The sequence below is a fragment of the Eretmochelys imbricata genome, chromosome 10 (genome assembly GCF_965152235.1).
Source record: "Eretmochelys imbricata isolate rEreImb1 chromosome 10, rEreImb1.hap1, whole genome shotgun sequence".
In the NCBI taxonomy this organism is placed as follows: Eukaryota; Metazoa; Chordata; order Testudines; family Cheloniidae; genus Eretmochelys; species Eretmochelys imbricata.
Genome location: NC_135581.1, coordinates 78,876,641 through 78,900,368, shown reverse-complemented (window position 1 = coordinate 78,900,368; position 23,728 = coordinate 78,876,641). Strand labels below are relative to the sequence as shown.

Here is a 23,728-nt window from a genome sequence, read left to right as displayed (position 1 = left end):
ATGAAATTAGATTAATTTGTATGTAAATAAAAAAAAAAAGTCAGAGGGAAACCCCCTTTTGCTGAAACAAACTTATACAAATAAGCAGAAGATGACTGTTGGGTCAGATTCTGATCTTGGTTATGCTTCTGTAAGTTCAGAATGAGCTCATTACTTCCAATGGAATTATTCTGAAATCACAGTTGTGTGACTGGGTCAGATTCTGAGCTGTGTCAGTTTACATAAGTAGGCAGCTTTTACTGTATAATTGTATAAACTTAGGGCTGGGGGGGGGAACAACAACCTCTTTTCAAATACTGCAAGTGCAAAAGTAATTAGATCCCTACTACAGTCATGCTAACCAAACCTATATGTAGAAACAAAGTGTTCTGCTAAATTAGTGTGCAATCCTGTAGTCAGACTGCATGCTGAGCTCTTACTCAGGCCAGGGAAGGAAGCCCCTACAGAAGGACTGTTTCCTTTTGATTTTTCACCAATTTCCTACCGTTGGATCACTTTTAAAGAACACACTCAGAAGATCACTATTCTTGGCCAAAGATGGAGAATGATGAAGGGGTACTTAGTTAAATTTTAGGAAGTGTGTTCACATTCATTAAGTGTTTGGAGGGTGCGTTTTCCACTACAGCTTTGACCCTGGACATTGCGTATATTTTCCTTGTTGTATATGTTTACTTCTGCTTCTGGCTCGAAGGTGTCGGGTGAATTTAAGTTCCGGGCAGTGTGCATTGAAAAATACAGAAGATAAAAAACACATGCAAATTTTTGCCCGTAACTGAGCTGCTAAACTGAAAATAAGAGATTGGCCAAAACAGACTTTGTATTTCAACCCTCACATGCACCTCCCGATAGAGCTGAGTGGAAAATGGCAGACATTTTCAGTCTTTTTGCACCCCCTCCCCCGCAAAATCTGTTTTACAGGATTAGAACATTGAAAAAAATTGAGTTCTTAGTTTTGAAAACTTGGGGTATGGGTTTTCCCCCCTCTTCCTCACACTTTCCTTTTCTCTTTTGTCCATTTTGCCCCTGAAAAAGGGACTAAAAGGAAAACCAAAAAGTACAGTGCTTTTCTTCCCTTCTTTAAATTTTTTTAACAAAGTTTCATTTGAAAAATGTTAACCAGCTTTACCTCTGAACTTTGGTTTGGATTAAGTCGAGGTTGGATCTGAACTCATTTTATGTGACATTCAAGCATGCAGGCCACCTTTCACACATTCCCACAGCCTGAACTGTTATGTACTCTGCTGGGGTGCAGAAATGTCCTACAGAGCTGCACACAACTTGACACTCAGGCTTGTCAGTGTACTCACTGGCTCTTTGTATACTAACGTATTTCTTAAAATTTCCCGCAGCTCCACCTCCAGTTCAGCATTAGGGAGGAGGGAGCTTAGTGTAGGCTGGACACCTGCTCAGAGGAGACCTATACAGTATAGTGGTTTAAAAACAAACAGTGGCCATCTGAGCTCTGTCTGTGTTGGTACTTCTCCCTTTTGCTACCACTTGTGGAGCTGCAGCAATGTAGTCCAACTGTAGGAAATTTTAAGAAAAAAGCAAATGTAGACAGTGCATAGTGAAAGGGTGTTAGGTACATAAGGAATTCAGGGACAAGCCATCTGGTGCATAGGGGTGAAAATAAGGCATTGGGGTGGTGAAGGATGGCAATGTGAATTCATTGTTAGCCTACCTGATAGGTAAAAGCCACCTACTCAAGATAGTGAAGTTCAAAGCAGACTGCGAAGAGTTGTATGTATAACTTCCTCAGAGCTGGGCTTCAGCAGACATATTTTGCTATTTGCAACTAGCTGTCATGGAAAAAGAGGGAAGGTCCTCTCATGGATCAGTAACTGTTAAAAAATAGGAAACAAAGGGTAGGAATAAATGATCTGTTCTCAGAATGGAGAAAGGTAAATAGTGGTGTCCCCCAAGGGTCTGTACTGGGACCAGTACTATTCAACATATTTATAAATGATCTGGAAAAAGGGGTGAACAGTGAGGTGGCAAAATTTGCAGGTGATACCAAACTACTCAAGATAGTTAAGTCCAAAGCAGACTGCAAAGACTTATAAAGGGATCTTGCAAAACTGGGTGACTGGGCAACAAAATGGCAGATGAAATGCAGTGTCGTTAAATGCAAAGTAATGCACATTGGAAAACATAATTCCAACTATACATATAAAATGATGGTGTCTAAATTAGTGGTTACTACTAAAGAGAGAGATCGTGGAGTCATTGTGGATAGTTCTCTGAAAACATCCACTCAGTGTGCCGCAGCTGTCAAAAAAGCGAACAGAATGTTGGGCATCATTAAGAAAGGGATAGATAATAAGAGAAAATATCATATTGCCTCTATATAAATCCATGATATGCCCACATCTTGAATACTGCATGCAGGTGTGGTCGCCCCATCTCAAAAAAGATATATAGGAGTTGGAAAAGGTTAAGTAAAGGGCCACAAAAATGATTAGGAGTATGGAACAGCTTTTATATGAGGAGAGATTAATAAGACTGGAACTTTTCAGCTTGGAAAAGAGATGACTAAGGCGGGGAATATGATAGGTGTATAAAATCATGACAGATGTGGAGAAAGTAAATAAGGAAGTGTTATTTACTCCTTCTTTTAACCCAAGAATTAGGAGTCACCAAATGAAATTAATAGGTAGCAGGTTTAAAACAAACAAAAGCAAGTATTTCTTCACACAGTGCACAGTCGACCTGTGGAACTCCTTGCCAGAGGGTGTTGTGAAGGCCAAGACTTTAACAGGGTTCAAAAAAGAACTAGGTAAATTCATGGAGGATAGGTCCATCAGTGGCTGTTAGCTAGGATGGGAAGGGATGGTGTCCTAGCCGCTGTTTTGACAGAAACTGGGATGATTGATGATTAACTGTTCTGTTCTTTCCCCCTGAAGCACCTGGCATTGGCCACTGTCTGAAGACTGAATACTGGGCTAGTTGGACCTTTAGTCTGACCCGGTATGGCCGTTCTTATGTTATGTATAGGACACAGCAGCACATCTCTCTGGTTTCATTTGTAGTGATCATATTACCCTGGCTTCTGTACACTGCGGGCTGCTTAAAGTTTTTAATTTTAAGCTGTCCCTGCTGATTTTCAGAGCCTTCAATGGGAAAGGTAGGGGTTTGACCCATCCAACATATCAAAGCTCCAGGAGGCTGTTTGCACTCTGACACCCCCCATTTCTTAAGGCTGCTGCCATTGCACCTAAGGTCTGCAGATGATAAAGCTTTTACTTAATTATTCCCTAAAGTATGGTTTCTCTCATCTTATTGGACACTTACATCACCTCCCTTCCCATTTTTAATTGACGTGGGGCATAATGAGATCTGAGAATCTGGCTGTAACATGCATGTTTATTGTGATTGCTCATGCAGTTGCAGAAACAGCACAAATGAGCAGTTACGCATATAGTTGGTCATTTGCAGTTACCAAAACTGCCTGTAGTTACATTTAGTGTGCGTACATTCATTCTGAAAAATAGGGCTTGTCACTTAAAATGCATCTTGATTACCATTGGCCCCATGTGGTACTCCATGCTCTGTTTTATAATTAAGCCACATTTGTTTATTTTTTAAATATCCATCTGTTTAAATTGCATTTTAACTGTTCAGTACCCCACATGCCTCAGAGTGGGTGACTTGATGCACATAATTGAGCTCTTATTGGCCCTCTGCTACTGGATGCAGAGGTGACCTGGATCAAGTGCATCTCCGTGCAGAATATTATAGCGGCTGCTTTGCATGCTTGTCCTTCCCTCAGTCCTGCGAAGGAGGCTTTTGTAGATATACCCTGGGGTCAGTGCCCTGCCAGCCAAGGTGGAGTGAAATGAAGTAAAAGATAATGCTAACTACGTGGGCATTAGCTTACGCTAACTGCGTGTTAGTGTTACTTATGAAGATTCCTTTGGGGATGTTGGGGGCAGTGCGCTGAGCCTTGTTTCCCACAGGTAAAGTAGTGGTCTGGAAGCTTTGTGTAGTCGCTGTTCTTTGCAAGTGTCCTGAAAACTTCATGTCTGGAGGCAGAATTCTTTACTCATTCCTTAGGCAGGGCAAACCTTACTCCTTAATGGAAAGATTGAGTTGAAACATACACGAGTTTCTTCCTACAGTTTTCTGCTCTCACTCGAAAGAATATTAACCCAAGCCCAAAACAAACACTTTCATTTTAAAATAAGTGCAAAGAAACACTTTACAGAGGAAGGTAGAAAATCACCGAATAGAATGAAAGAGCATTTGGGATATCAGAAGACGGTGAAAGAAGTGAAATCAAATTATGGGTATGTCTACACAGCAGAAATTGTGCATGGGCTAGCCTACTCAAGCGAGCTTGAATACACCAGGCATGGATAACAATAGCAGTGAAAAGCAAAGGAGGACTTGGGGCACCTTAGAGACTAACAAATTTATTTGAGCATAAGCTTTCGTGAGCTACAGCTCACTTCATCGGATGCATGCAGTTTTCCATGCTGTAGCTCACGAAAGCTTACTCTCAAATAAATTTGTTAGTCTCTAAGGTGCCACAAGTACTCCTTTTTTCTTTTTTTTTTTTTGCGGATACAGGCTAACACGGCTGCTACTCTGAAAATAGCAGTGAAGACAGCACAGTGTGGCCTTGAGAGCACTGGTAGGAAACCGAATAGGTAGCCGGACGGGAGAGGTTGATGGTATTTCTATCACATTGCTGTTCTGGTCCCTGGATAACACTGGCTAATAAGTTTGAAGCTTCACTTCTGTAACCTTTTTGGGGGGAGGGGTGGGAGACAAGTTAGGAGCGGCTCTGATACTCTTTCTTTCCAGAATCTTGTGGGTGCTGATAAGGGATTACCGGGATGGGGCCTCTAGTACTCTTACCTCTCACTCAGTGTCTCTCTTTTTTTTTTTTTTTTTTTTTGCTGCAGGAGAAATGGGGTCCTTTGCTTTGAATAATTGCAGTTCCTCATAGCTTCACCAAGCTGCAGTGCTTAGTGACATGATTCATGACTGCCCACAAATAGTTCTGAATGGCCACCGTGAAACTGACGAGTTCTTGTTAATTTCACTTTCCTGGTGCCTGGCAAAGCTATGAGCAGCAGTAAAGGCACTGAAGTATCCTGTTTACCTGCTCAGGAAGAAAATATTGCATTTGGTTCCTGTTTGGAGGGCTCTAGAGCTACTAGAAGCTTGCAGACAGATTTCCAAAAGCAGCCACTGACTTTTTTGTGTTTTTCTCAATTTTTGGGTATCCGAATTGAAGGGTTTTTTTTCTTTTAAGACCACAGTATTAGTGAATATGCCTGAAAACTTTGGCTTAAAATTGCTTGTGTGGGTTTTTTTTTCCAAAATGAAAGTATAAATTGTGCAGAAACTGAGGTTGTCGTCTTTCAAGCTTTCTAGAGAAAGTTTTCTACTTGCCAATGGAGATTTTTATTCCCTGTTCTTTGGTAGAACATCACTCTACAGCTAGGCAAATAAAGCAAAACCTCTTCTACTTCAGACATATTTAGCAGAGACAGATACCACTTGGACCCTACCAAGGAAAATTAAATTAATAAAAAGCTGTTGAATATTCTCAAAGGAAAATGCAGGCAGGAAGGGGAATCAGGACAGGAAGATTAAATGATGATCTTGCAAGTTCAGTGGAATCATTTCAAGTATTAAATATGTCTGTTACTGAAGATCGATTAATTGGTGAACATTTTTCTTTATATACATTCTCAAGAAAGAAATTAACTGGTTTGAGATCCAGCATGCTGTGTGGATACCCACTAGTTTTACTGTTTTGTTTATGATTTTTCTTTTCATTTTGTTTGAATGGAAGCTGCAGACAGTTCTAAAAAACAGAAAACCATATCTTGACTTTATTGGAAGTGTAATGGTGAAACTAGTATGTGTGCAGTACATTGTAATCCCAGTGATATTTCACTTGTCTTTAAAGAGTCAGCTTTTTCTGTATGCTGGGCATTGCAGTAGTGTTTTGCCATTTGCCATTCTTTACTGGTAGTTTCTGAAAATACATGATTTTTTAAATTACTTTTTTCAGGTTAGTTAAGTTCCTGGTCATTAAGGCTGAAAAAATATGTCTGTTACGCTGTCATACTCCTCTAAGCATCTGTTTATAACCTCAGAACGTTTCACACCGTACACATGGTAGACTGTTTTCAGTATTCAGCACTAAAATAAGATACATAAATTTAATGAGTCTTAAAATGTTTTCATCTTTTCAAGACTCTTCCTTTTGCATAATTGCCAACAGGTCAGTAATAATATTGCTGCTTTCTGTTTGAGAAATAGTGTTTGCTTTTTAACTATAAAATAAAAAAATTAATATGTCTTTATGTGTTAATCCAAAAATAGATTCATTTAAAAAATAAAGCAGGGTATTTAGCACTGGGGAATATCACCTTTTGTTGCTCTCACCTGTTACTGTTAGTTTTTCCTTACCTTAAAAAGTAGCTCTATTGGTATACTCTTAGGTATATGTGTTGAACCTCTGATTGGGCTCTATTCTCACTTTAAAACATTTTTAAAAAGGAAAATATCCCAAATCTTTATAATTAAGGCCTGTTTTCAAGCTGTAGAGTCTGCATGAATGGAGTGGGAATCCATAGTTACCTCCAGAGAGCTCTGTAACAGGTTCCGTTAAGACGCTATGGCTTTCGTCATAAGAGCTTTGTCTCAGTGTGCTCATAGCCACAAGTGTTGTGCAGTGAGGTGTGCTGTACCTTGTTTCCTCCCCTCCTTGGGAGCTACTTGCAGAATGATATCGTATGTACATAGTTATGAAGCACTTTGGAGTAATTTGGTATGAAATTTGCTATAGAAATGTTCATTACTCTGTTAGCTATGTTGTTACAGTTGTTCAGATTCAGCTGTTTGTGTGTGTACCATGATATTTGCACAGTGACTATTTACTCTACATTAGCTGAGTATTATCCTTTTCTCTCCTCTTTTTGAGGACTGAAGTGTACAATTCATGTAATCTCATCACATCAAAAACTGCATTTGAATCCTTCTCAGCAAATCTATGGAAGTGTAAGAATCTGTTTGAATAATCAACCACTGAATTAACTTTTGACCTATTGTTTGTTTTATCATATATTTAGTAGCTGCAAGGCTTTGTATGAAGAAAAATTAAGATCTTAAGGGGAGCTGTAACATCACTTAGACTTATTTTTTTAATTTTCCAAAAGTTGCAGTTAAATTACAGAAGTAGCATATAAGAATCATCAAGACTTGTGCTGACCTGGGGAAATAAATTCAGGCTATACTAGGCATACAGTATGTGTGGGGGGGAGGGTTAAGAGAAGCCTTGACATGGAAAAGATTTATATAGAAAATGTGTAGTATAAATGGGAAGCTGTTTGCCTCTGCCTTTTTGATCTGTCTGTAGTTTTAACAATCATAGTAAAAAGAAAAGGAGTACTTGTGGCACCTTAGAGACTAACCAATTTATTTGAATAAATTGGTTAGTCTCTAAGGTTCCACAAGTACTCCTTTTCTTTTTGCGAATACAGACTAACACGGCTGTTACTCTGAAACAATCATAGTGTGTATGTTGTTTGATATGATAAAGCAACATTTCAATACTTCCACTATAAATGAGCACTACAAATTGCTATTGAAGGTGACACAAGGCCGTAAAATTTGCAGAACTCAGAAATCTAGCTCCTTAGCAAGCATTAAATTTCAGTTCAAATCTAGTTTTGTGCTAATTTTATTCAGTCTCTGGAAGTACATTTTTAGCGTTCCTTTCTGCTCACTACAAAAATGGTTGTCTGGTGGGGGGTCACTATCCTTCCCAACTTTGTTTAAACAAAATATGAATGAAAAATATCCCTAACCTTTACAAAGATCCGCCGTTTTCAATTTGGCCACTGGGTTCAGTGGTAGCAGTCAAGTCTCAAAGATCTCATTTTTGCAGGGGAGGATCCCACCCAATTTAGGGGGCATCCCACAGCCTTATTTTTCCAAAAGTTGCAGATAAATTACAGAAGTCTCAGTGAGTCTTATATGCTACTTGTTCTGAATGGGGGCAATAAATTCACACACTACTTGGTGTATAGTATGTGGCAGGGGGAGATAAGCCTTGACATGGAAACCTGTTGAGAGGAAGCAGCCAGAGACTCCAGCTGACATGGGCAGAAGAAGCCAAAGCAGGTACTGTCGCATTAGGGGCAGAGGGTATAAAATGGAGCTCTGCCAGTACCAGGGCCACCCCTCTGGATCCAGAACTTTGCAGCAGACACCTTCCCAGTTTTCAGACACTAGGACCCAGGTGGTGCCCTCCCAAAAATGAGGCCTTGTGGCGGAAAACTGTAGAGAGGAGCCAGGCAGAGACTCCAGTCAGTAGGGGCAGAAGCAGGCAGAGAACACTTTTTGGTCTTAGACGTAGAAAACTTTCTGCAGTTTTGACTGGGCTTTCTCTGCCCTATGCTGATTGGCTGTCTGCTCGAACGCTTCCACTCCTCTTCCCTCAGAGTCTCTTCACCTCACCTTCCCTCCACACCTGCCCCCTTCATCCTCTTCTCTCCTGACTTGTCCTTCTCTCTCCCTTCACTTTTCTTTCCATTTAGCTGTTCTCCTCTTATCTAACCTCCCTTCCCCCCCAAAATTGTTGCACTAACATGCCATTTTCCATCACACATTGTTTACTCTGCTTGTGTGTTATAGCCATTTCCCCCCAACCTGTGTCTCTCTTATCTAGTTAGATTGTAAGCTCTTCAGGGCGTGGGTCTCTGTTACTCTGTACAGTGTCTAACAGAACGGGGACCCATTCTTGGTTGGCCTTTAGGCACTAACGTAAGAAATATGATTAATAAAATATTCTCTTGGAACAACCTGCATCCCAAGTCACAATGACAATGTGATCGTCACAGCATCCTCCTATGGCCCAGCTTCCCTGACTTGAATCCTTGGTTTGACACCTGCAGGTACCAACAGCACTCTAGGGAGATGCGCTAGCCGAGAACTTCAATGGCGGTAGAATGCTCAGAGAACTGCTCTAGGCAAGAACTCCGGCATGCCAAATAGCAATATAAATATAGAATCAAGCATAGGTCGGAGAACATTGATAAATACATGTCTGCTTCTTAAATGTACATTTAAAAAAACAAACAAAAAACCCCCTTTCTATAGGACAGGCCCAGATCCTCATGTCAGTGCTCTGACCATGGTTACCACCACATTTTCATAAAATCCTTGGGAAATGCTACTTCAATTCTGTTTTGCGTTGATAATAGCTTGAGTGACACTTCCCAGCATATCCAAATGAAAGACCTTTCACTAACTTACGTATTACTTTCAACTACAAATTGACCTCTTTTATAAAACTGATGGTAATAGTAGAAAGTGTCCTCTATTTTTCTGCTTAACTGATTATTCAACACAGCAGCTATGCTAATTTTATACTACATTTAAAAGTTGATTGATCTTAAAGAATAAACATTTATTTTTGTATTCTTTATTGAATTTTAAAAAATACTTTATAATGTACATTGCAGAAAAACAGTCATTTGTATTATTTAATGAGCATGTGTAAATGTGTGTGGCCTGGATGGCAGCCAGGGCTTTGGAGCTGTGCTCCGGCTCTGCTCCAGCTCCTGGCAAAAACCTGCAGCTCCACTGCTCCGTAGCTGCTCCGCAGGCTCCGCTCCAAAGCCCTGATTGGCAGCCACTTCCCCCTTCTCTTCTCGTGCTTTTGCCTGTTTGACAACTGCCTGTTCTCCCTTCTTCACACAGCTATCCTACAGGTTTCAGAGTAGCAGCCGTGTTAGTCTGTATTCGCAAAAAGAAAAGGAGTACTTGTGGCACCTTAGAGATTAACAAATTTATTTGAGCATAAGCTTTCGTGAGCTACAGCTCACTTCATCGGCTGTAGCTCACGAAAGCTTATGCTCAAATAAATTTGTTAATCTCTAAGGTGCCACAAGCTATCCTACAGTTTTCCTTTCTGCATAGCCACACTCCTGCACAGTGTAGGAGCCTTGCATCTGGGGAAGCAGCCTGCCCAAATTCTGTGCATGCTGGAATATAAATTCAGGGAGATGTTCTTTGCTACGTAACCTAAGTCTAATGTGTTGCCTGTGAGGTGTGATGTAGCTTCATTCTAGTCTATCCAGCAACACCAATATATTAGGACATGGTGATGAGATTTTATTAGCTTATTAATAGCCTTATATAGCATACATATCATTTAGCACTGTAAATCTCAAAATGCATTACAAACTATGTATAATATTACTCACACAAAAACCCCCTATGTTAAAAGGCTATTAAGATTGCAAAGTCAAGCACTCGAAAGTAGAAAATGCCAGAATTAAGTCCTGTGCAACCTTAAATATGGCCCCTTTGTGCGTATGCAGTAATTACATGATCACATTACTTACATTAATTCATGATCACATACTGTTTTTTCCACCCACAGGGCCCCTTGCTTTTCTTGGTTCTTCAAGAAATCCTTTCTATTATTTACCTGGTAGACTGTCTTTGACCACTATTACTTGGTGATCTCCGTTATGAAGCATGCATTTTCCTCTTGATACGTTACTCAGTGCACTCTCAAAAATGATTTGGTATTTTTAGGCAACTGCATAAGCTCTTCTGTATGTTTTTAAGCTGATAGAAACAGATGTTTGTGCAGTGCACTGTATCTTAAAAAATGTGATCATTCATTCATTGGTTCAGAGTGGCTGCTGCTTGGTAAAGGGAGAAAGTTTTCATGTCAGTTAACATTTAATATACAATAGGTGAGTTTTATAGAGGATGATAGTGTGACAATATATACAGTACTTTATTTGAATTTGCATAACTGCAAAATATTAGTGTTTGGACATTAAATTAGGTTAGAGACACTGTGTTAAATCGCCTTATCTCTCTAAGTACTGTAGCTAGCCTGTGCTGGTTTTATTGAGGGCGTCAGATACAGCACATGTTATATTATTGTTGAACTTGTAAATCCTCAGATGTATTACTTCAGCCTCAGGTTCTGACTAAGTTTATAGAGTCATTACTTTCATATATAGCTTGTTAGCAATACCATCTCTCTTATTCTCCTGATTCTATTATTTATACCGGAAACCTGATTTATTTTTATCAAATTAGTCCTGAAGGTTGAACTAAAAAAAAAAAAGATGATATAGGTCTCTGATATAGGTCAGTACCTGTCTAGGTACTTTAAGGATTAGTTAGATGTAACTATTGCACTCTACTATGAGTGCCATATCTCAAGATTCTTTATTGCAGTTGTGGGCATTAGTTTCTCAGTAACCATACATGACTTTAAACTCTTCTACTTCATTTACTCAGTATGCAGGAAAAATTGCAATTACAGCCAGCTTTGTTTCACAACGCTTATTTTAAATTATGAAAATTACAACCAAAAGATTAGAGAGAGAAAGTGGGTGAAGTAGTATCTTTTGAGCTTGTGCAGAGCTCTTCCAACATGGCTACAACAACATTGCATACAATCAAGATTCTCAGTTTACATGCAACTTTATAAATAGGTCAAGTCATTTATTCCACCTGAACACAGAAAAGATGATGGGAGAAGGAAAAAATAATTTGAATTTCTCTTCTGGTCAGGTGGATGGTGGGGGTGGTTTTCAACTTCAGGCTGTTATGGTTCTTTCCTCTAGTTATCTGAAGTCAGGTTGGAAAAGCTGGATCAAAGGTACAGTCTCAACTTTGGACAGAGTCATCTCACTTCTCTCTCCTCTCTTTCCAATGCTAGATGACCAAGCGAAACAAATTTAGGACTAGCTAAGGTTTGTGAGTAAGACCCAATAAACACCACGGCCTGAGGTTCAGTAGGCTTGATACCCGTAACCTGGAGCAGAAAATAATGAAAAGCAAAAGAAAAGACAACCACAAAGCAATCAAAACAAAACTGACAAAAAATAAACTGAAGACCAGTGCTGTTCCATGGACTTCTGCTAGGTTCTTCACAGCAGTCCCTTACAGAGTCTTCCAGTGCCATTCCTGACACAGATAGCTCAAAAAAAAGAGGACCTTGAGTAATTTCAGAACATGCCTCCCGTCACAGCCCCAGAACAAAGTGACAGAAGTCTAGTTCTTGAAACAGGCTTCAGCAAGGTTTCAGCATGCATTGGGTGGTTTCTAGTGTGACTTTGATAAATGATTTTTAGACAGTTTTCCAAAGGTTTATTGTAATAGTCTATAATGACCCATCACACAGTATTAATATCTTTATTTTGCAGATTGAGACACAGAGAGGTTAGATGACTTGCCCAAGGTCATATAGGAGTCGATGGCAAAAAGCTGGGAATAGAATCTAAATCTCCAGATATCTCATCTCCTGACTTAATTTCAAGGCTATCCTTCCATCTTGCAGGGATCACTTCATCCTGCACTAAAATTCACCCACCCTTGGGTAGAAAATGACAGCTATTTAAACATTGCACAATAATACTATGCAAAACAAATTAGGACTGGATGTGAAGTTTTCCTTATTCAATTGATATAACGGGGTAGTTTAGGTAGATAAACTGTAATTTCCCAAACTGGGATCTTGCCAGAACAGCAGGATTAGCATCCCCCACTGTTGTGAAAAATTCCATGTTATCTTGATTTAATTTTTCTATCCTGACCATTTGAGTGTTGAAGGGGCTAGATAATCAGGTTCTTGGTTTTACATGTCATCCAAAGGCTCACCTCTCCAGCTGCACAGTAAACCTAGTTGTATTCTGGATACTCTGTGTGAATATAGACCCAAGGGAGCTGTATCATTTACTGAATTGGTACCAATTATTAGCACACCATAATATTCCTTGCAGGTCTGGCCTTAATCCTGGTTACGTTGTAAGATCTGATGGGCTCACGGTACAAGGTGATATTACTTAAAACGTAATTTAACCTACCTATGTTTAGAATATGGAGGACATTTCCTGCCCGTGTGTATATATATTTAAAAAGTACATTAACTGATGTAGATTATACAAAAATAAATCCACTTGTGTGATATATATTGAAATATGTGAGCATATGCTAAATATGTGAGCACTGACATTTGGCTCTGGGATTTAACTAATAAACTATTCCCAAAACTGTGCACATTCTTGCTTTCACTGATGATGCTGATACTCTAGTATGTAAGTAACAAAAAGAGGCCAGATGAGCTCTCCTTTCCTTAGAGAGATAAAAATCTGTGTCAAATAGTATGTGCCAAAATCAATACAGACAAAATGTGAGAATTCGTAAGTGTTGCAGACTGGTAATTAGAAATGAAAAATGTTACAGCAGTTATTTTTAGGTGTGTGTGTCTCTTTTTAGTATATTCCATATTGTGGCTTGTAGTTCATATTATGATGCAAACTTCTTGATTTTTTTTTAACTATATAGTTATAGTGTTGGTATTTATTGCTTAATGTGCCTTTCTTACATATTAGAGAATTTTCTATTTCCAAAAACATATCTATATTTATTACTTACCAGATCTTACTTTCTGTTATGGAAGATGGAAGACAAAGGCGTTCGTGTTGCTGACTACTTTGTTGTAGCAGGATTGACAGATATTTCAAAACCACTAGAAGAAGAAATCCACTTCAATGATGCTTGCCATAAAATAGCTAAACCAAAAGAACCTATCACTGATGTCACAGTAATTATTAAATCTCTGGGGGAGGAAGTGCCTCAGGGATATAAATGCATAGATGTTACTCCTTCAGGACTATCAGGAGATCTCAATAATGGGAGTCTTGTGGGTCCACAGATATTCCTTTGCTACAGGAGAGGAAGGGACAAGCCTCCACTTACTGATCTGGGGTGAGTAATTTTTTTTATTAGTGCTATTGATTCTAGTAATTTTAAGTAGTACTAATGATTAACAAATAAACAGTACAAGCTTTACAAAAATACATACAATACTAAGAACTTGATTATTTATACATGTAGGACCTGATCCAAAGCCCTCAAAGGAGGGGGTCCTGTTGACTTCAGTTGGGGTTTAGATCTGGCCTATATTGTAAAAAAACATCATGCTTAGTAAATGTTGGATCCTAGGCCTTGTCTGTGTGGTGAGTTAGTGTGCGGCAAGCTGAGGTGTGAATCTACAGTGCACCAGTTTGCTGTGTACAGTACTAACTCACTGTGTGACCCTGCTACAGTTCAGTAAAAGTCTGGCGCTCGTGTCAACAAGCCCTTAGTTAGTGACAGCAATAATCCTCTATGCTTTTGGGGGGACTCATAGCATTTTACAAAATTAAGCTTCACAACACATTCTTTAGATAGGTTAAACATCATATTTCATTTTATACATGAATGAGGCACAAACTAAGTGACATGCCCAGGATCACACAATAAAGCAGTAATAGCGTTGAAAATAGAACCAAAGAAGTCCTGACACCCATGTGCAAGCCACTGGGCGATGGTTCCCTCCCATATGTCATGAATAGAGTAATCTGTTGAATTATGAGCACAGATACAGTAGTATGAGAGCTCTAGCTACAGCTTAGGAGGCTTTTAGTGATTGAAAACAGTGCATGTGAATACGCATTAAAGTAATTATACACAAAGAAAATGGGAATCTAGCATCAGAATGGAAGTTTCCTGTTGGAACATGTTTTTATATAATGTGAACTGAAGTAGCTTTTCTTTTCAGTGAAAATATATTCTGATCAGAGGCACGACAGGATTTGTTCTTAAATGTATAGTCTTAAATTACAGTTCTGGATCAATCTTCACTGTGTTTAAACAATTACTTTTGCCCTTTGATTATTTTTTTTTTAATCTAGGGTTTTATATGATGGGAAAGAGAGATTAAAACAGGGCTGTGAAATCATTCAAGCCACTCCATATGGTCGTCCTGCAAACATTAGTGGCAGTGCCTCATCACAAAGAGTATACATCACTTACCGAAGAGCCGCCGAAAACATGACCCAAAACACTTTGGCTGTCACAGATATATGTATAATTATACCGAGTAAGGGAGAAAGCCCTCCACATACATTCTGCAAGGTTGACAAGAATCTTAATAACAGTATGGTAAGATTACATGTCTGGATTTGTTCAGTTAACATTCAATGCTCTAATGTTTATGGAGGATTTATTCCAAGAATCCTTGTGAAACGCTGGTGAATAATTGAACTGATTTACCTCTAGCAAGTAATTAAAAGGTGTTTTTGAAAAGGGGTAACATTTCCTTTGTCCCTATGTGGGAATGTCTAAAAATGCTGGATTATATATGTCGATTTTAGTAGGCTTTAGGTCAGGCCTTAGAGTACAGTCGTGTACAACTCTACAGACATGGTGGTATGTAGTGAGATTTCTAACATAATGACAGGTTTCAGAGTAACAGCCGTGTTAGTCTGTATTCGCAAAAAGAAAAGGAGTACTTGTGGCACCTTAGAGACTAACCAATTTGAGCGTAAGCTTTCGTGAGCTACAGCTCACTAGCTCACAAAAGCTTATGCTCAAATAAATTGGTTAGTCTCTAAGGTGCCACAAGTACTCCTTTTCTTATTTCTAACATAGTTACCCTCAATGTAGAATGGGATTTCTAACTCTGAGAACTTTTTTAACCATGTTACAAAACTATGCTATAGACTAAGGGATGGGTAGATAGTGGAGGTAGCCTCTCTAGCAGTTTCACTAGCACTATCCTCAGAAGAAAATCTTGTTCCACATTGTTCCATGTTAGACTACTGCTAGGAGTAACCAAGTTGGAAAATTTTATTAGCAGTTTTGATCCCCATTTGGGTAGAAGCTCTGTTTAATTACCTAAATAAGACAGGATTCATTAATCAACTCAAGAACTGAACTGAGTCTTTATTTCTGCCAGTTTACCAATATTTAAGAAAAAAAATAAGTAACTAGCTGAATTAAAAAAAGGAGATTATGTATTCATGGTTCTGGTCATGGATGCCAGCCACCTTTCTGTTTGAAGGTGAGACATGAAAAGTTCTCTATAGGTACTAACTGATGTTTAAGTCTGGCATAATGTTGGTGACCACACCAGCATTATGGTTATAGTTTATTTTAGTGTTTAAACTGCAGGTTGGCAAAATTAAAAAGGCAAAAATTAATTTTTTTGCTTTAGAGTTCAGTAAATCTTCTGTTCCTGAGATGAGTGAAAAATTGACAGTGTTTGCATAAAAGAATGCCAAAGTTTGTGAGTCTGTGGATAATGCAAGTGGTGAATGCGGAACACTTATAAAGGGATGAAAGCATCCTGCTTCTCTATCTATTAGTGTCTGTTACGCAACTAAACAGCTGCATACTTTTTTTTTTTTAAAACTTACAGACTGAATACAGTTTGGTATATGTTACTATTAAGTTCTTCTTATTTCTTGTTAGTTTATTGTCCGTAAAGGCACTCGGATACCACAGTGATATGCATGGTGTAAAGATAGCTATTGATATATTATTTATACTTCTTTTGATTTGGGGGGGATCTTGTATGTGGTGTATGTTCTGGATAGTAGTAAAGAGAAAAAACAATTTCATGGACTTTGCAAAAAAGAAAAATAGGTCATTCTGGGCCTACTAACTTTGACAGTGTCTCTTTAATAAAAGATGAGCTCATTTATTGCTCAATGTTGCAGAGGTATGTTCTCTCTGAGCAGTGTTTGATCCTTTTTGGGGCAGCTGCTTCAAAGAATGACTCTCTTTTAATCCAGAAACTGAGTAACACTGCTGTTATGATAGTTGATGATTTAACTATTTGAAGCTTAAATTAATAACTGTCAGCAGACTGTTAACCTTATTAGTCTATGTCATTATGCTGCTTGTTCTACAGTTTCATGTTGTGGCTTGTGGTCAGGCCAGAATTTTCCTTTTTTTTCCACATGTGAGAACTTTCTCATGGCTTGTCTACGCAGCGCCAGGCATCTGATTTGTAGAGTGTAGTGTTGCTCTCTAACTGCCCTGTGTAGACCTTGCTGGTGCCTTCCAAAAGATACCTAGTTTGTGTTCATGTAGTCCCATTTCAAACAGGACTACATTAACAGAAACAAAGTAGCTTTTAGAGTGTGCCAGCAGGGTCTACATGAGGCAATTAGAGTGAAGTGTGTTAGTACGTTTTACAAATCACAACCCTCTATCACACTTTACTGTGCCATGTAGACGAGCCCTCAGACTTTATGTAAGTTGATGTTCAGGGCTTGATCCTGCTCCCATCAGTGGACATTTTGTCATTCACTTCAATGGGAGTAGGCTCAGGCCCTTAAATAGTAGCTAACAGTGCAGAAACAGCTCCAGCAGGTGTATAAGAGCCAAACATACTGGGTTTTGTTGTATGCTGTATCCACTCTTTACTCTGAAGGTAGAATGCTGTGATCAGATTTTCAAAAATGAAATGTAACATTATGCCTCCAAATTTGCATATATGAAAATCCATGTTTGAGCATGCAGATTGGGTAGAGACATAAAGATGGGGTTTCATGTGCTGAAAGGCTTTTTATTTTTAAATGTGACCTTTGTGTCACATTGTGATCCTGCTGTTGCCCTGCATGATATATGTTGGTATGACAGCAAAGAAATACTTAAAAGCAGTTGACTGACTCTGAAAGAGCTGATGGTTACACATCTGTGTAAGGTTTCAGAATTTCCACTTCTATTAGAGGAGGTGAGTTTTAGTTTCTTGATTGAGGAAATACCGGGTACCAGTGCCCATATTACAGGTACAATATTACAGTCTTAAACATGGATCAATGAATATTCCACAGGAAAGATGACTGCTAAAATTTGAGTATAATGTGGCTTTCTTTGTATTGTGAATAATCAGCATGTAGGGTCAAGTAACAATGGTGCATTAGATGCACCATTATATACAATACATGCAACAATATATGCATTCTTGGTATTAAAGGGACACTGTCAACTTGAAATCTTGTCAGTTTCAAGTAGCTTCTCTAAGCCCATTGCCAATTTTTGTGGTTTTACAACTAGATTTCCTGTTTCTTTTTGTTTTTTTTCAGTTTCTCTTCTCCACTGTTGTTTGTGGGGAAAAACCTCACACTGAAGCAAAAAATATTGACTCTGTACACTGAATGCTATCATATGCAAAAAAGAAAAACCCCTGAAAAATCAGACATTTTTTCTGATCTCTGTGCTAAAGTAATTATTGGTATTACTTTTAACAGTAGCAGATTTTTAAAAACATAAATTCTGTTGTTTTTTTTTAAATTGATTGTCCCTTCAATGCTCAATGTTGCCTTATCAACTGAAATTTATTAAAGAACAGAAATTTAAAAATTGCTCCTTTAGTTCTACCAAAGTCACTCTGTCGACTTTGGATTGTTGACACTTAAATGTCCAGTGAGCTAACTTGCATGCTTCCTCCCTGAAAAATTTTCTATGTTCTGCATACATTCATTAGCAGACCTGGCTCTTGTATTTCTAAGGCCTTCCCATTTTTCTTATTTTTCATGCCCATTTAGGAATTGGGACACAAAAACACTTTCTTTTAAGTGAAAAGTTATAATTATTGTGACTTAAAAAATCACTACCAACAAGAGATAGAGTGTTTGAAAATTGTAAAATATTATGACACTTGTGCTAAAAATGTTTCACAGAGTGTGAAATTACAGGTTAAGTGGAGCAAGCCCATTAAAAGACTATGCATCAGCGTGATTAGTGGAAAAGCTAGCAGAGAAAAATCTATTATTTTATGGGTCAAATCATGCTATTATACTGACTCATGTGAGTAGTTCTCATTGAAATCAGCATGACTGTAAGTGTGAGTAAAGTAGCATAATTGAAGACAAGAGTTTAGCAAAAGGGATTAGACATGCATATGGGTAACAAGAATATCTAGAGTTTTATAGTTAATTCTAAACAAAATTAGGAAGTGGTGTTAAACCTCATGCTTTGGATCTTAAGCCAATTTCTACCTATAAGAGATAGGAGGAGACCTAATATGGGGGGAAATTATCTCTCATGCTCCTGTGTGGTTCTTACACCTTCCTCTAAATCATCTGCTGGCCACTGTCAGAAATGGAATACTGGATTAGATGGACCTTGGGTCTGATCTAATATGGTAATTCCTGAGTTCCTAGGACATGACCAATGAAAGATAACAAGAGTTTTGAGGAGTCCTTTCCTAAACTAGTTCTTTTCCCTGTATTTCATTTCTTTTTTTACACCTTGTCAAGTAAATCAATAAGAATGTGTTGACTTTTGTGTTTTTCTACAGTGGGGCTCAGCAGTATACCTATGTTATAAAAAGTCTGTGGCAAAAACCAATACCATATCATATAAAGCTGGTGAGTAATTATTCTATAGCTTTGTTGCTCTCTTAAGTTACTGATATGTACACTCAGCCATACCGTCATCTTGCAATAGTTTTGTCTGAGAATTATTTATTTAAATACAGGCATTGTCTTTGGCACTGTACAAAATAAAATAAGCCTCTGACCCAAAGAGCTTTCTAATAAAAATAGCCCAAAAACATCCAAACTACTGTCTTGTACCATTATGTCTTTCATTTTTAAAAATCTGTATTAAATATAGATTTAGTCGTTTTCTTGTGTGTGTCTTTCTTTTTAATTCATCGTAGTGCTCTCATCATCTTACTGCAAATTACCATTTCTGTTGCAGAATATGGCAAAGGTACTATAATTACCTTTTGGGTTGAAAACCTGGCCCCATGGAAATCAATGGCAAAACTCCCATTGACTTCAGTGAGGTCAAGATTTCACCCGATGTTTTGTAATAGTCTTGTAATTTTATTTAATAAAATATAGTTGATTTTTTCATTTTGTCATGAACCCCTCCTACAGTAACCCTGAGTGCATATTCCAAGACTTTTTGACCATATCAGAATAAATGAACTCAGTTCTGAAATGTTTCTTTCACATTCACACTGCCTGTGGCAGAAGTTGAAGGGAATGGAAGAGGCTTACCTAGTTCCCTCAAGGTCAACTGACTTGAGATCTGTTTAATTATACCATGTTTTGAATTTTCATTATTATTTTTCTTGTTTTGGGGAGGAAATTTAATTCACTGAGGGCCTGATAATGCGTGGGAATAAACATCCTTGATTCCCACTGAAGTCAGCATTAGATGGGAGTGCTTTTTACCATGCAGAACTAGGTCTTAAATGTGCAGTTCTTACACTTTCCTCTAAATCATCTGCTTCTGGCCACTGTCAGAATTGGAATATTGGATTAGATGGACCTTGGGTCTGATCTAAAATGGTAATTCATGTGTTACTAGGACATGACTCTATGAAAGATAACAAGAGTTGACTTGTGGTGTTTTCTTACAGTGGGGCTCAGCAGTATACCTATGTTATAAATAGTCTGTGGCAAAAACCAATACCATATCATATAAAGCTTGTGTTTTTACCAGGATGTGGTAAGAATATGCCCCACATATACTTGTGTAGGTTAGGCCTCTGGCTAATATGTACTTACTAATGTAAAAAAATACATACTTTTTAGTGGCTCTAGCAATAAATATACAAAACACAAATGCTTTCCTGTTTAAATTTGATTGAAGGAAAATATTCTATGATAACTTACAGTGCATTATATTCCTAAGAATAACCTTGTATCATAGGGTTTCATATTTCTCTAGAACACCAGTTCTCAAGTGTTTCCATACTGTGACTCCCAAACGCTCCCAGCTGTCTAGGAATAGGGAAAGGACAGGTAGTTGCAACTCCCTGACACTCGTTCAGAACCCCCAGGTTGAAAAACTTTTGCTCTAGAACTTGATGTATTTTGAAGTTGTAGCTAGAAATAAAAATGGTTAGTCTCATATATCTTAAAAACTTAGATCATCAGCTAGTGTAGATCAGCATGACTTTATTGAAGTCAATGGAGCTATGCCCATTTGTATCCTCTGAAGAGCTCTCTGGCTTTTAATGTCTTTTTTTTTTTTATATATAATTACCATTAAAGTTTTTTCCCTATATTTTTTTAAACACATTGTTGAATCTTACTAGAAGAGTAATTTTTATTCAAAGGCTTATTACTTTTATTCATCACATTTAGAGGTTTTCTTTTCTTTTTCTTCATGGATCTGAAATTTAATTTGTTCATTGATCTCTGTGATTAAAAAAAGTATAGTATTCATAGATGAAAATGTACTTAAGCCTGTAGATATGAAAAAAGAAAAGTTAATAAGATTGTTTACTGTGTAGTACCTAGAGAATCAAATAATTCCCAATATTGTGCTTATCTATGTGATTCCTATTAGTTCTTTGGAATTGTGCTGTTAACCTGACAATCATACAGTTGTCCAGACATTTTGAAACTTCTTCTAGGTCTCCTGACGTGAATTTATACTGTTATATAGTTAATGTGTTTGTGTGAAATCAGGTCATACACGCACACTTCTAACATAGGATTTGTTCTGTAACTGCCTTTTTAATAATTGCTTTATTAGGTTTAATATGCAGATATCCTGAAGAAGACTACGAGTCATTCCCATTACCAGAATCAGTGCCTCTTTTTTGTCTACCCATGGGTGCAACTATTGAGTGTTGGCCATCTAGTAGTAAATACCCCCTTCCGGTTTTTTCTACATTTGTACTAACTGGAGCTTCGGCTGAAAAGGTATTGAAAAAAATTAACAAATGTTAAATTTTGTGATTGATTGATTTTGTAACCTTGAATAGTTAATGTTCAGAAAGGTAACCGATTATAAGCACAAGAAAACTACATCACAACAGTAAAACATTGTTACACAATTTGACATTTGTTACAAGTGAAAATAAGACATTCACACAGATAACTAAAAAACTTGAATCCTGTTCTTTAAGGGCTTGACTGAAAGACTATTAAAGACAACAGTGGGTCTTTCTGTTGACCTCAATGGGTTCTGGATCAGCCCCTAAAATAAAATTCCCTTCCTCCCCCTTTTCCAACTACATTAAAAACAGAAATCTAAAAGAGAGAAAAGTAAATTTGCATGGATGCAGCCTGGATTTTCACATTGTAAAAGTATGGGAACAACCCTGTTCTTCCCATGCATGTATGTGTCACATAATATAAATGGATTTCAGGAGGGCTTTATTGAAGAGTTGTGTCTACTGCCTTGAGTTGCTTATAGAGCTGCCCAAAAAGTAGCTTAAATGGCAGTTACAGAGACAGCTGTACTCTGTATCATTATTTCCTTGTCTACCCTAAGAACAGTTGTTTTAACTTGCCTTTTCACATATGGCTTTATATTTGTTTTTTTTAAATTCATTTAAAAGGGTCTGGTTTATATGCGATCATAAGAATATTTTTAAAGAAATTTCAAAAGATACATATGTCCAGTTTATGCCACTATAGAATACTCTTGATTTGCTTGCAACTTTAGGATATGTTGGCTTTCTTTAAAGATTTAGGCAGATGTACGTAGCTGTAATCAAATGTATTATTGTTTGCAGGTATATGGTGCTGCTATTCAATTCTATGAACCATATCCCGAGGAGAATCTCACAGAAAAACAGAAATCTCAGTTAGGGTTAGCAACTACTGGAGATGGGAAGTCAGATAACTCCAAAACAGTTCAGACTAACAAATGCATTTGTCTGCTCTCTCACTGGCCTTTTTTTGATGCTTTCAAGAAGTTTCTTACCTTTCTTTATCGTTATTCCATCTCTGGTCCTCATGTCCTGCCTATTGAGAAGTAAGTTGTTTCACAGAAAAATTCGTGCTGATAATTCAAGTTGTTGTGAATTTTCCATGTTACTTTGATAATTGATTATGGCTTTTTGATATATTAAAGTATTTTGTGTTTAATGTTCAATTCTGCTATTATGGTGAATCAAATGCTCATTTTTTCCTATGGATAAACTTTTATTTCTTTGATGTACCCTTTCTTTAAAAACCTCTTTTTTGTTTTTAAAATGTATTTTATCTCCTCTCTACGTACATCTTAAGCCATTCATTTCTTTTTAAGATTGTCTAAATGGCTCCAGGATTTTTAAATATTTTGTTTAGGAGAACAAAGATTATAAACCCTTTGTGATTTTGTCAGATACAGTTGGTCAAAAAGATTATAAAAATGCCTATTCACATCTGCATGTTTAGGAGTTAGTTTTCTAATATCTTTGGTCCTTTGGAGTGATTAATCTGTTGAACTCAATTCTAACACAAGTGAGAATAATCCTTTTATGTTTAAAGTGTGATATGACTCCCTATACCTAAAGAGTAATATCTATAATCTGAATGAAGATTAAGCCTTGATCTACACTTAAATTATGTTACCGTAGCTGCATTGGTCATTGGTGTGAAAAAACCATCCCTGATTGACATAACTATTCTGACAATCTCCAGTGTAGACATAGCTGTGTCGATGGCAGGAGGGCTTCTTCTGATGTAGGTAATATCTTTCGGGGAGGTGGTGTTCCTACACCGACAGAAAAACTCCTGTCGGTGCAGGGTGTCATCACACTCAGAAGTCTCTTCAGCTCCTAACTGCTTAAGTCAGTTTTGAAAATAGAACTTATGAGCCCCTCAGTCAGTTGGGTGTTGCAGTGCTGAGCAGAGCAATGCTAGATACCTTTAAAGTCTGTTCCTGTATATGCACCATTCTTTTTTCCAATTAAACTTCAACATAATCTTATTTACATTAAGAATTTTATATATTTCTCACAGTTTAGGGTAACTGCACCTGTATTCCTCCTCCATGGTTCCTTGAGGGCACCCACTTGGGTTTCTGTCTTGGGTGGAGACTCATGTCTCTCTCCTTCCTGACTGGGGCTTTTAAGGATGCACAGCTCTGTGCCCGCACTGTGATATCCCCAGCAAGCCAGTTTACCTGTAGGCCAGGATCTGAGCTTCTCTTTCTC

General features: G+C 37.8%; 1 protein-coding gene across 1 annotated transcript in view; it reads left to right on the top strand.

The window, feature by feature from the left end:
* The window catches only part of DENND4A (DENN domain containing 4A), a 102,338-nt gene that overhangs the window by 7,180 nt on the left and 71,430 nt on the right, over positions 1–23,728 (top strand). The window contains exons 2-6 of the mRNA XM_077827388.1: positions 13,438–13,767; positions 14,736–14,985; positions 19,136–19,205; positions 21,334–21,503; positions 22,322–22,563. Coding sequence (XP_077683514.1) covers positions 13,460–13,767; positions 14,736–14,985; positions 19,136–19,205; positions 21,334–21,503; positions 22,322–22,563 — 1,040 coding nt within the window. The 5' untranslated portion in view covers positions 13,438–13,459. The remainder of the gene's footprint in view (positions 1–13,437; positions 13,768–14,735; positions 14,986–19,135; positions 19,206–21,333; positions 21,504–22,321; positions 22,564–23,728) is intronic.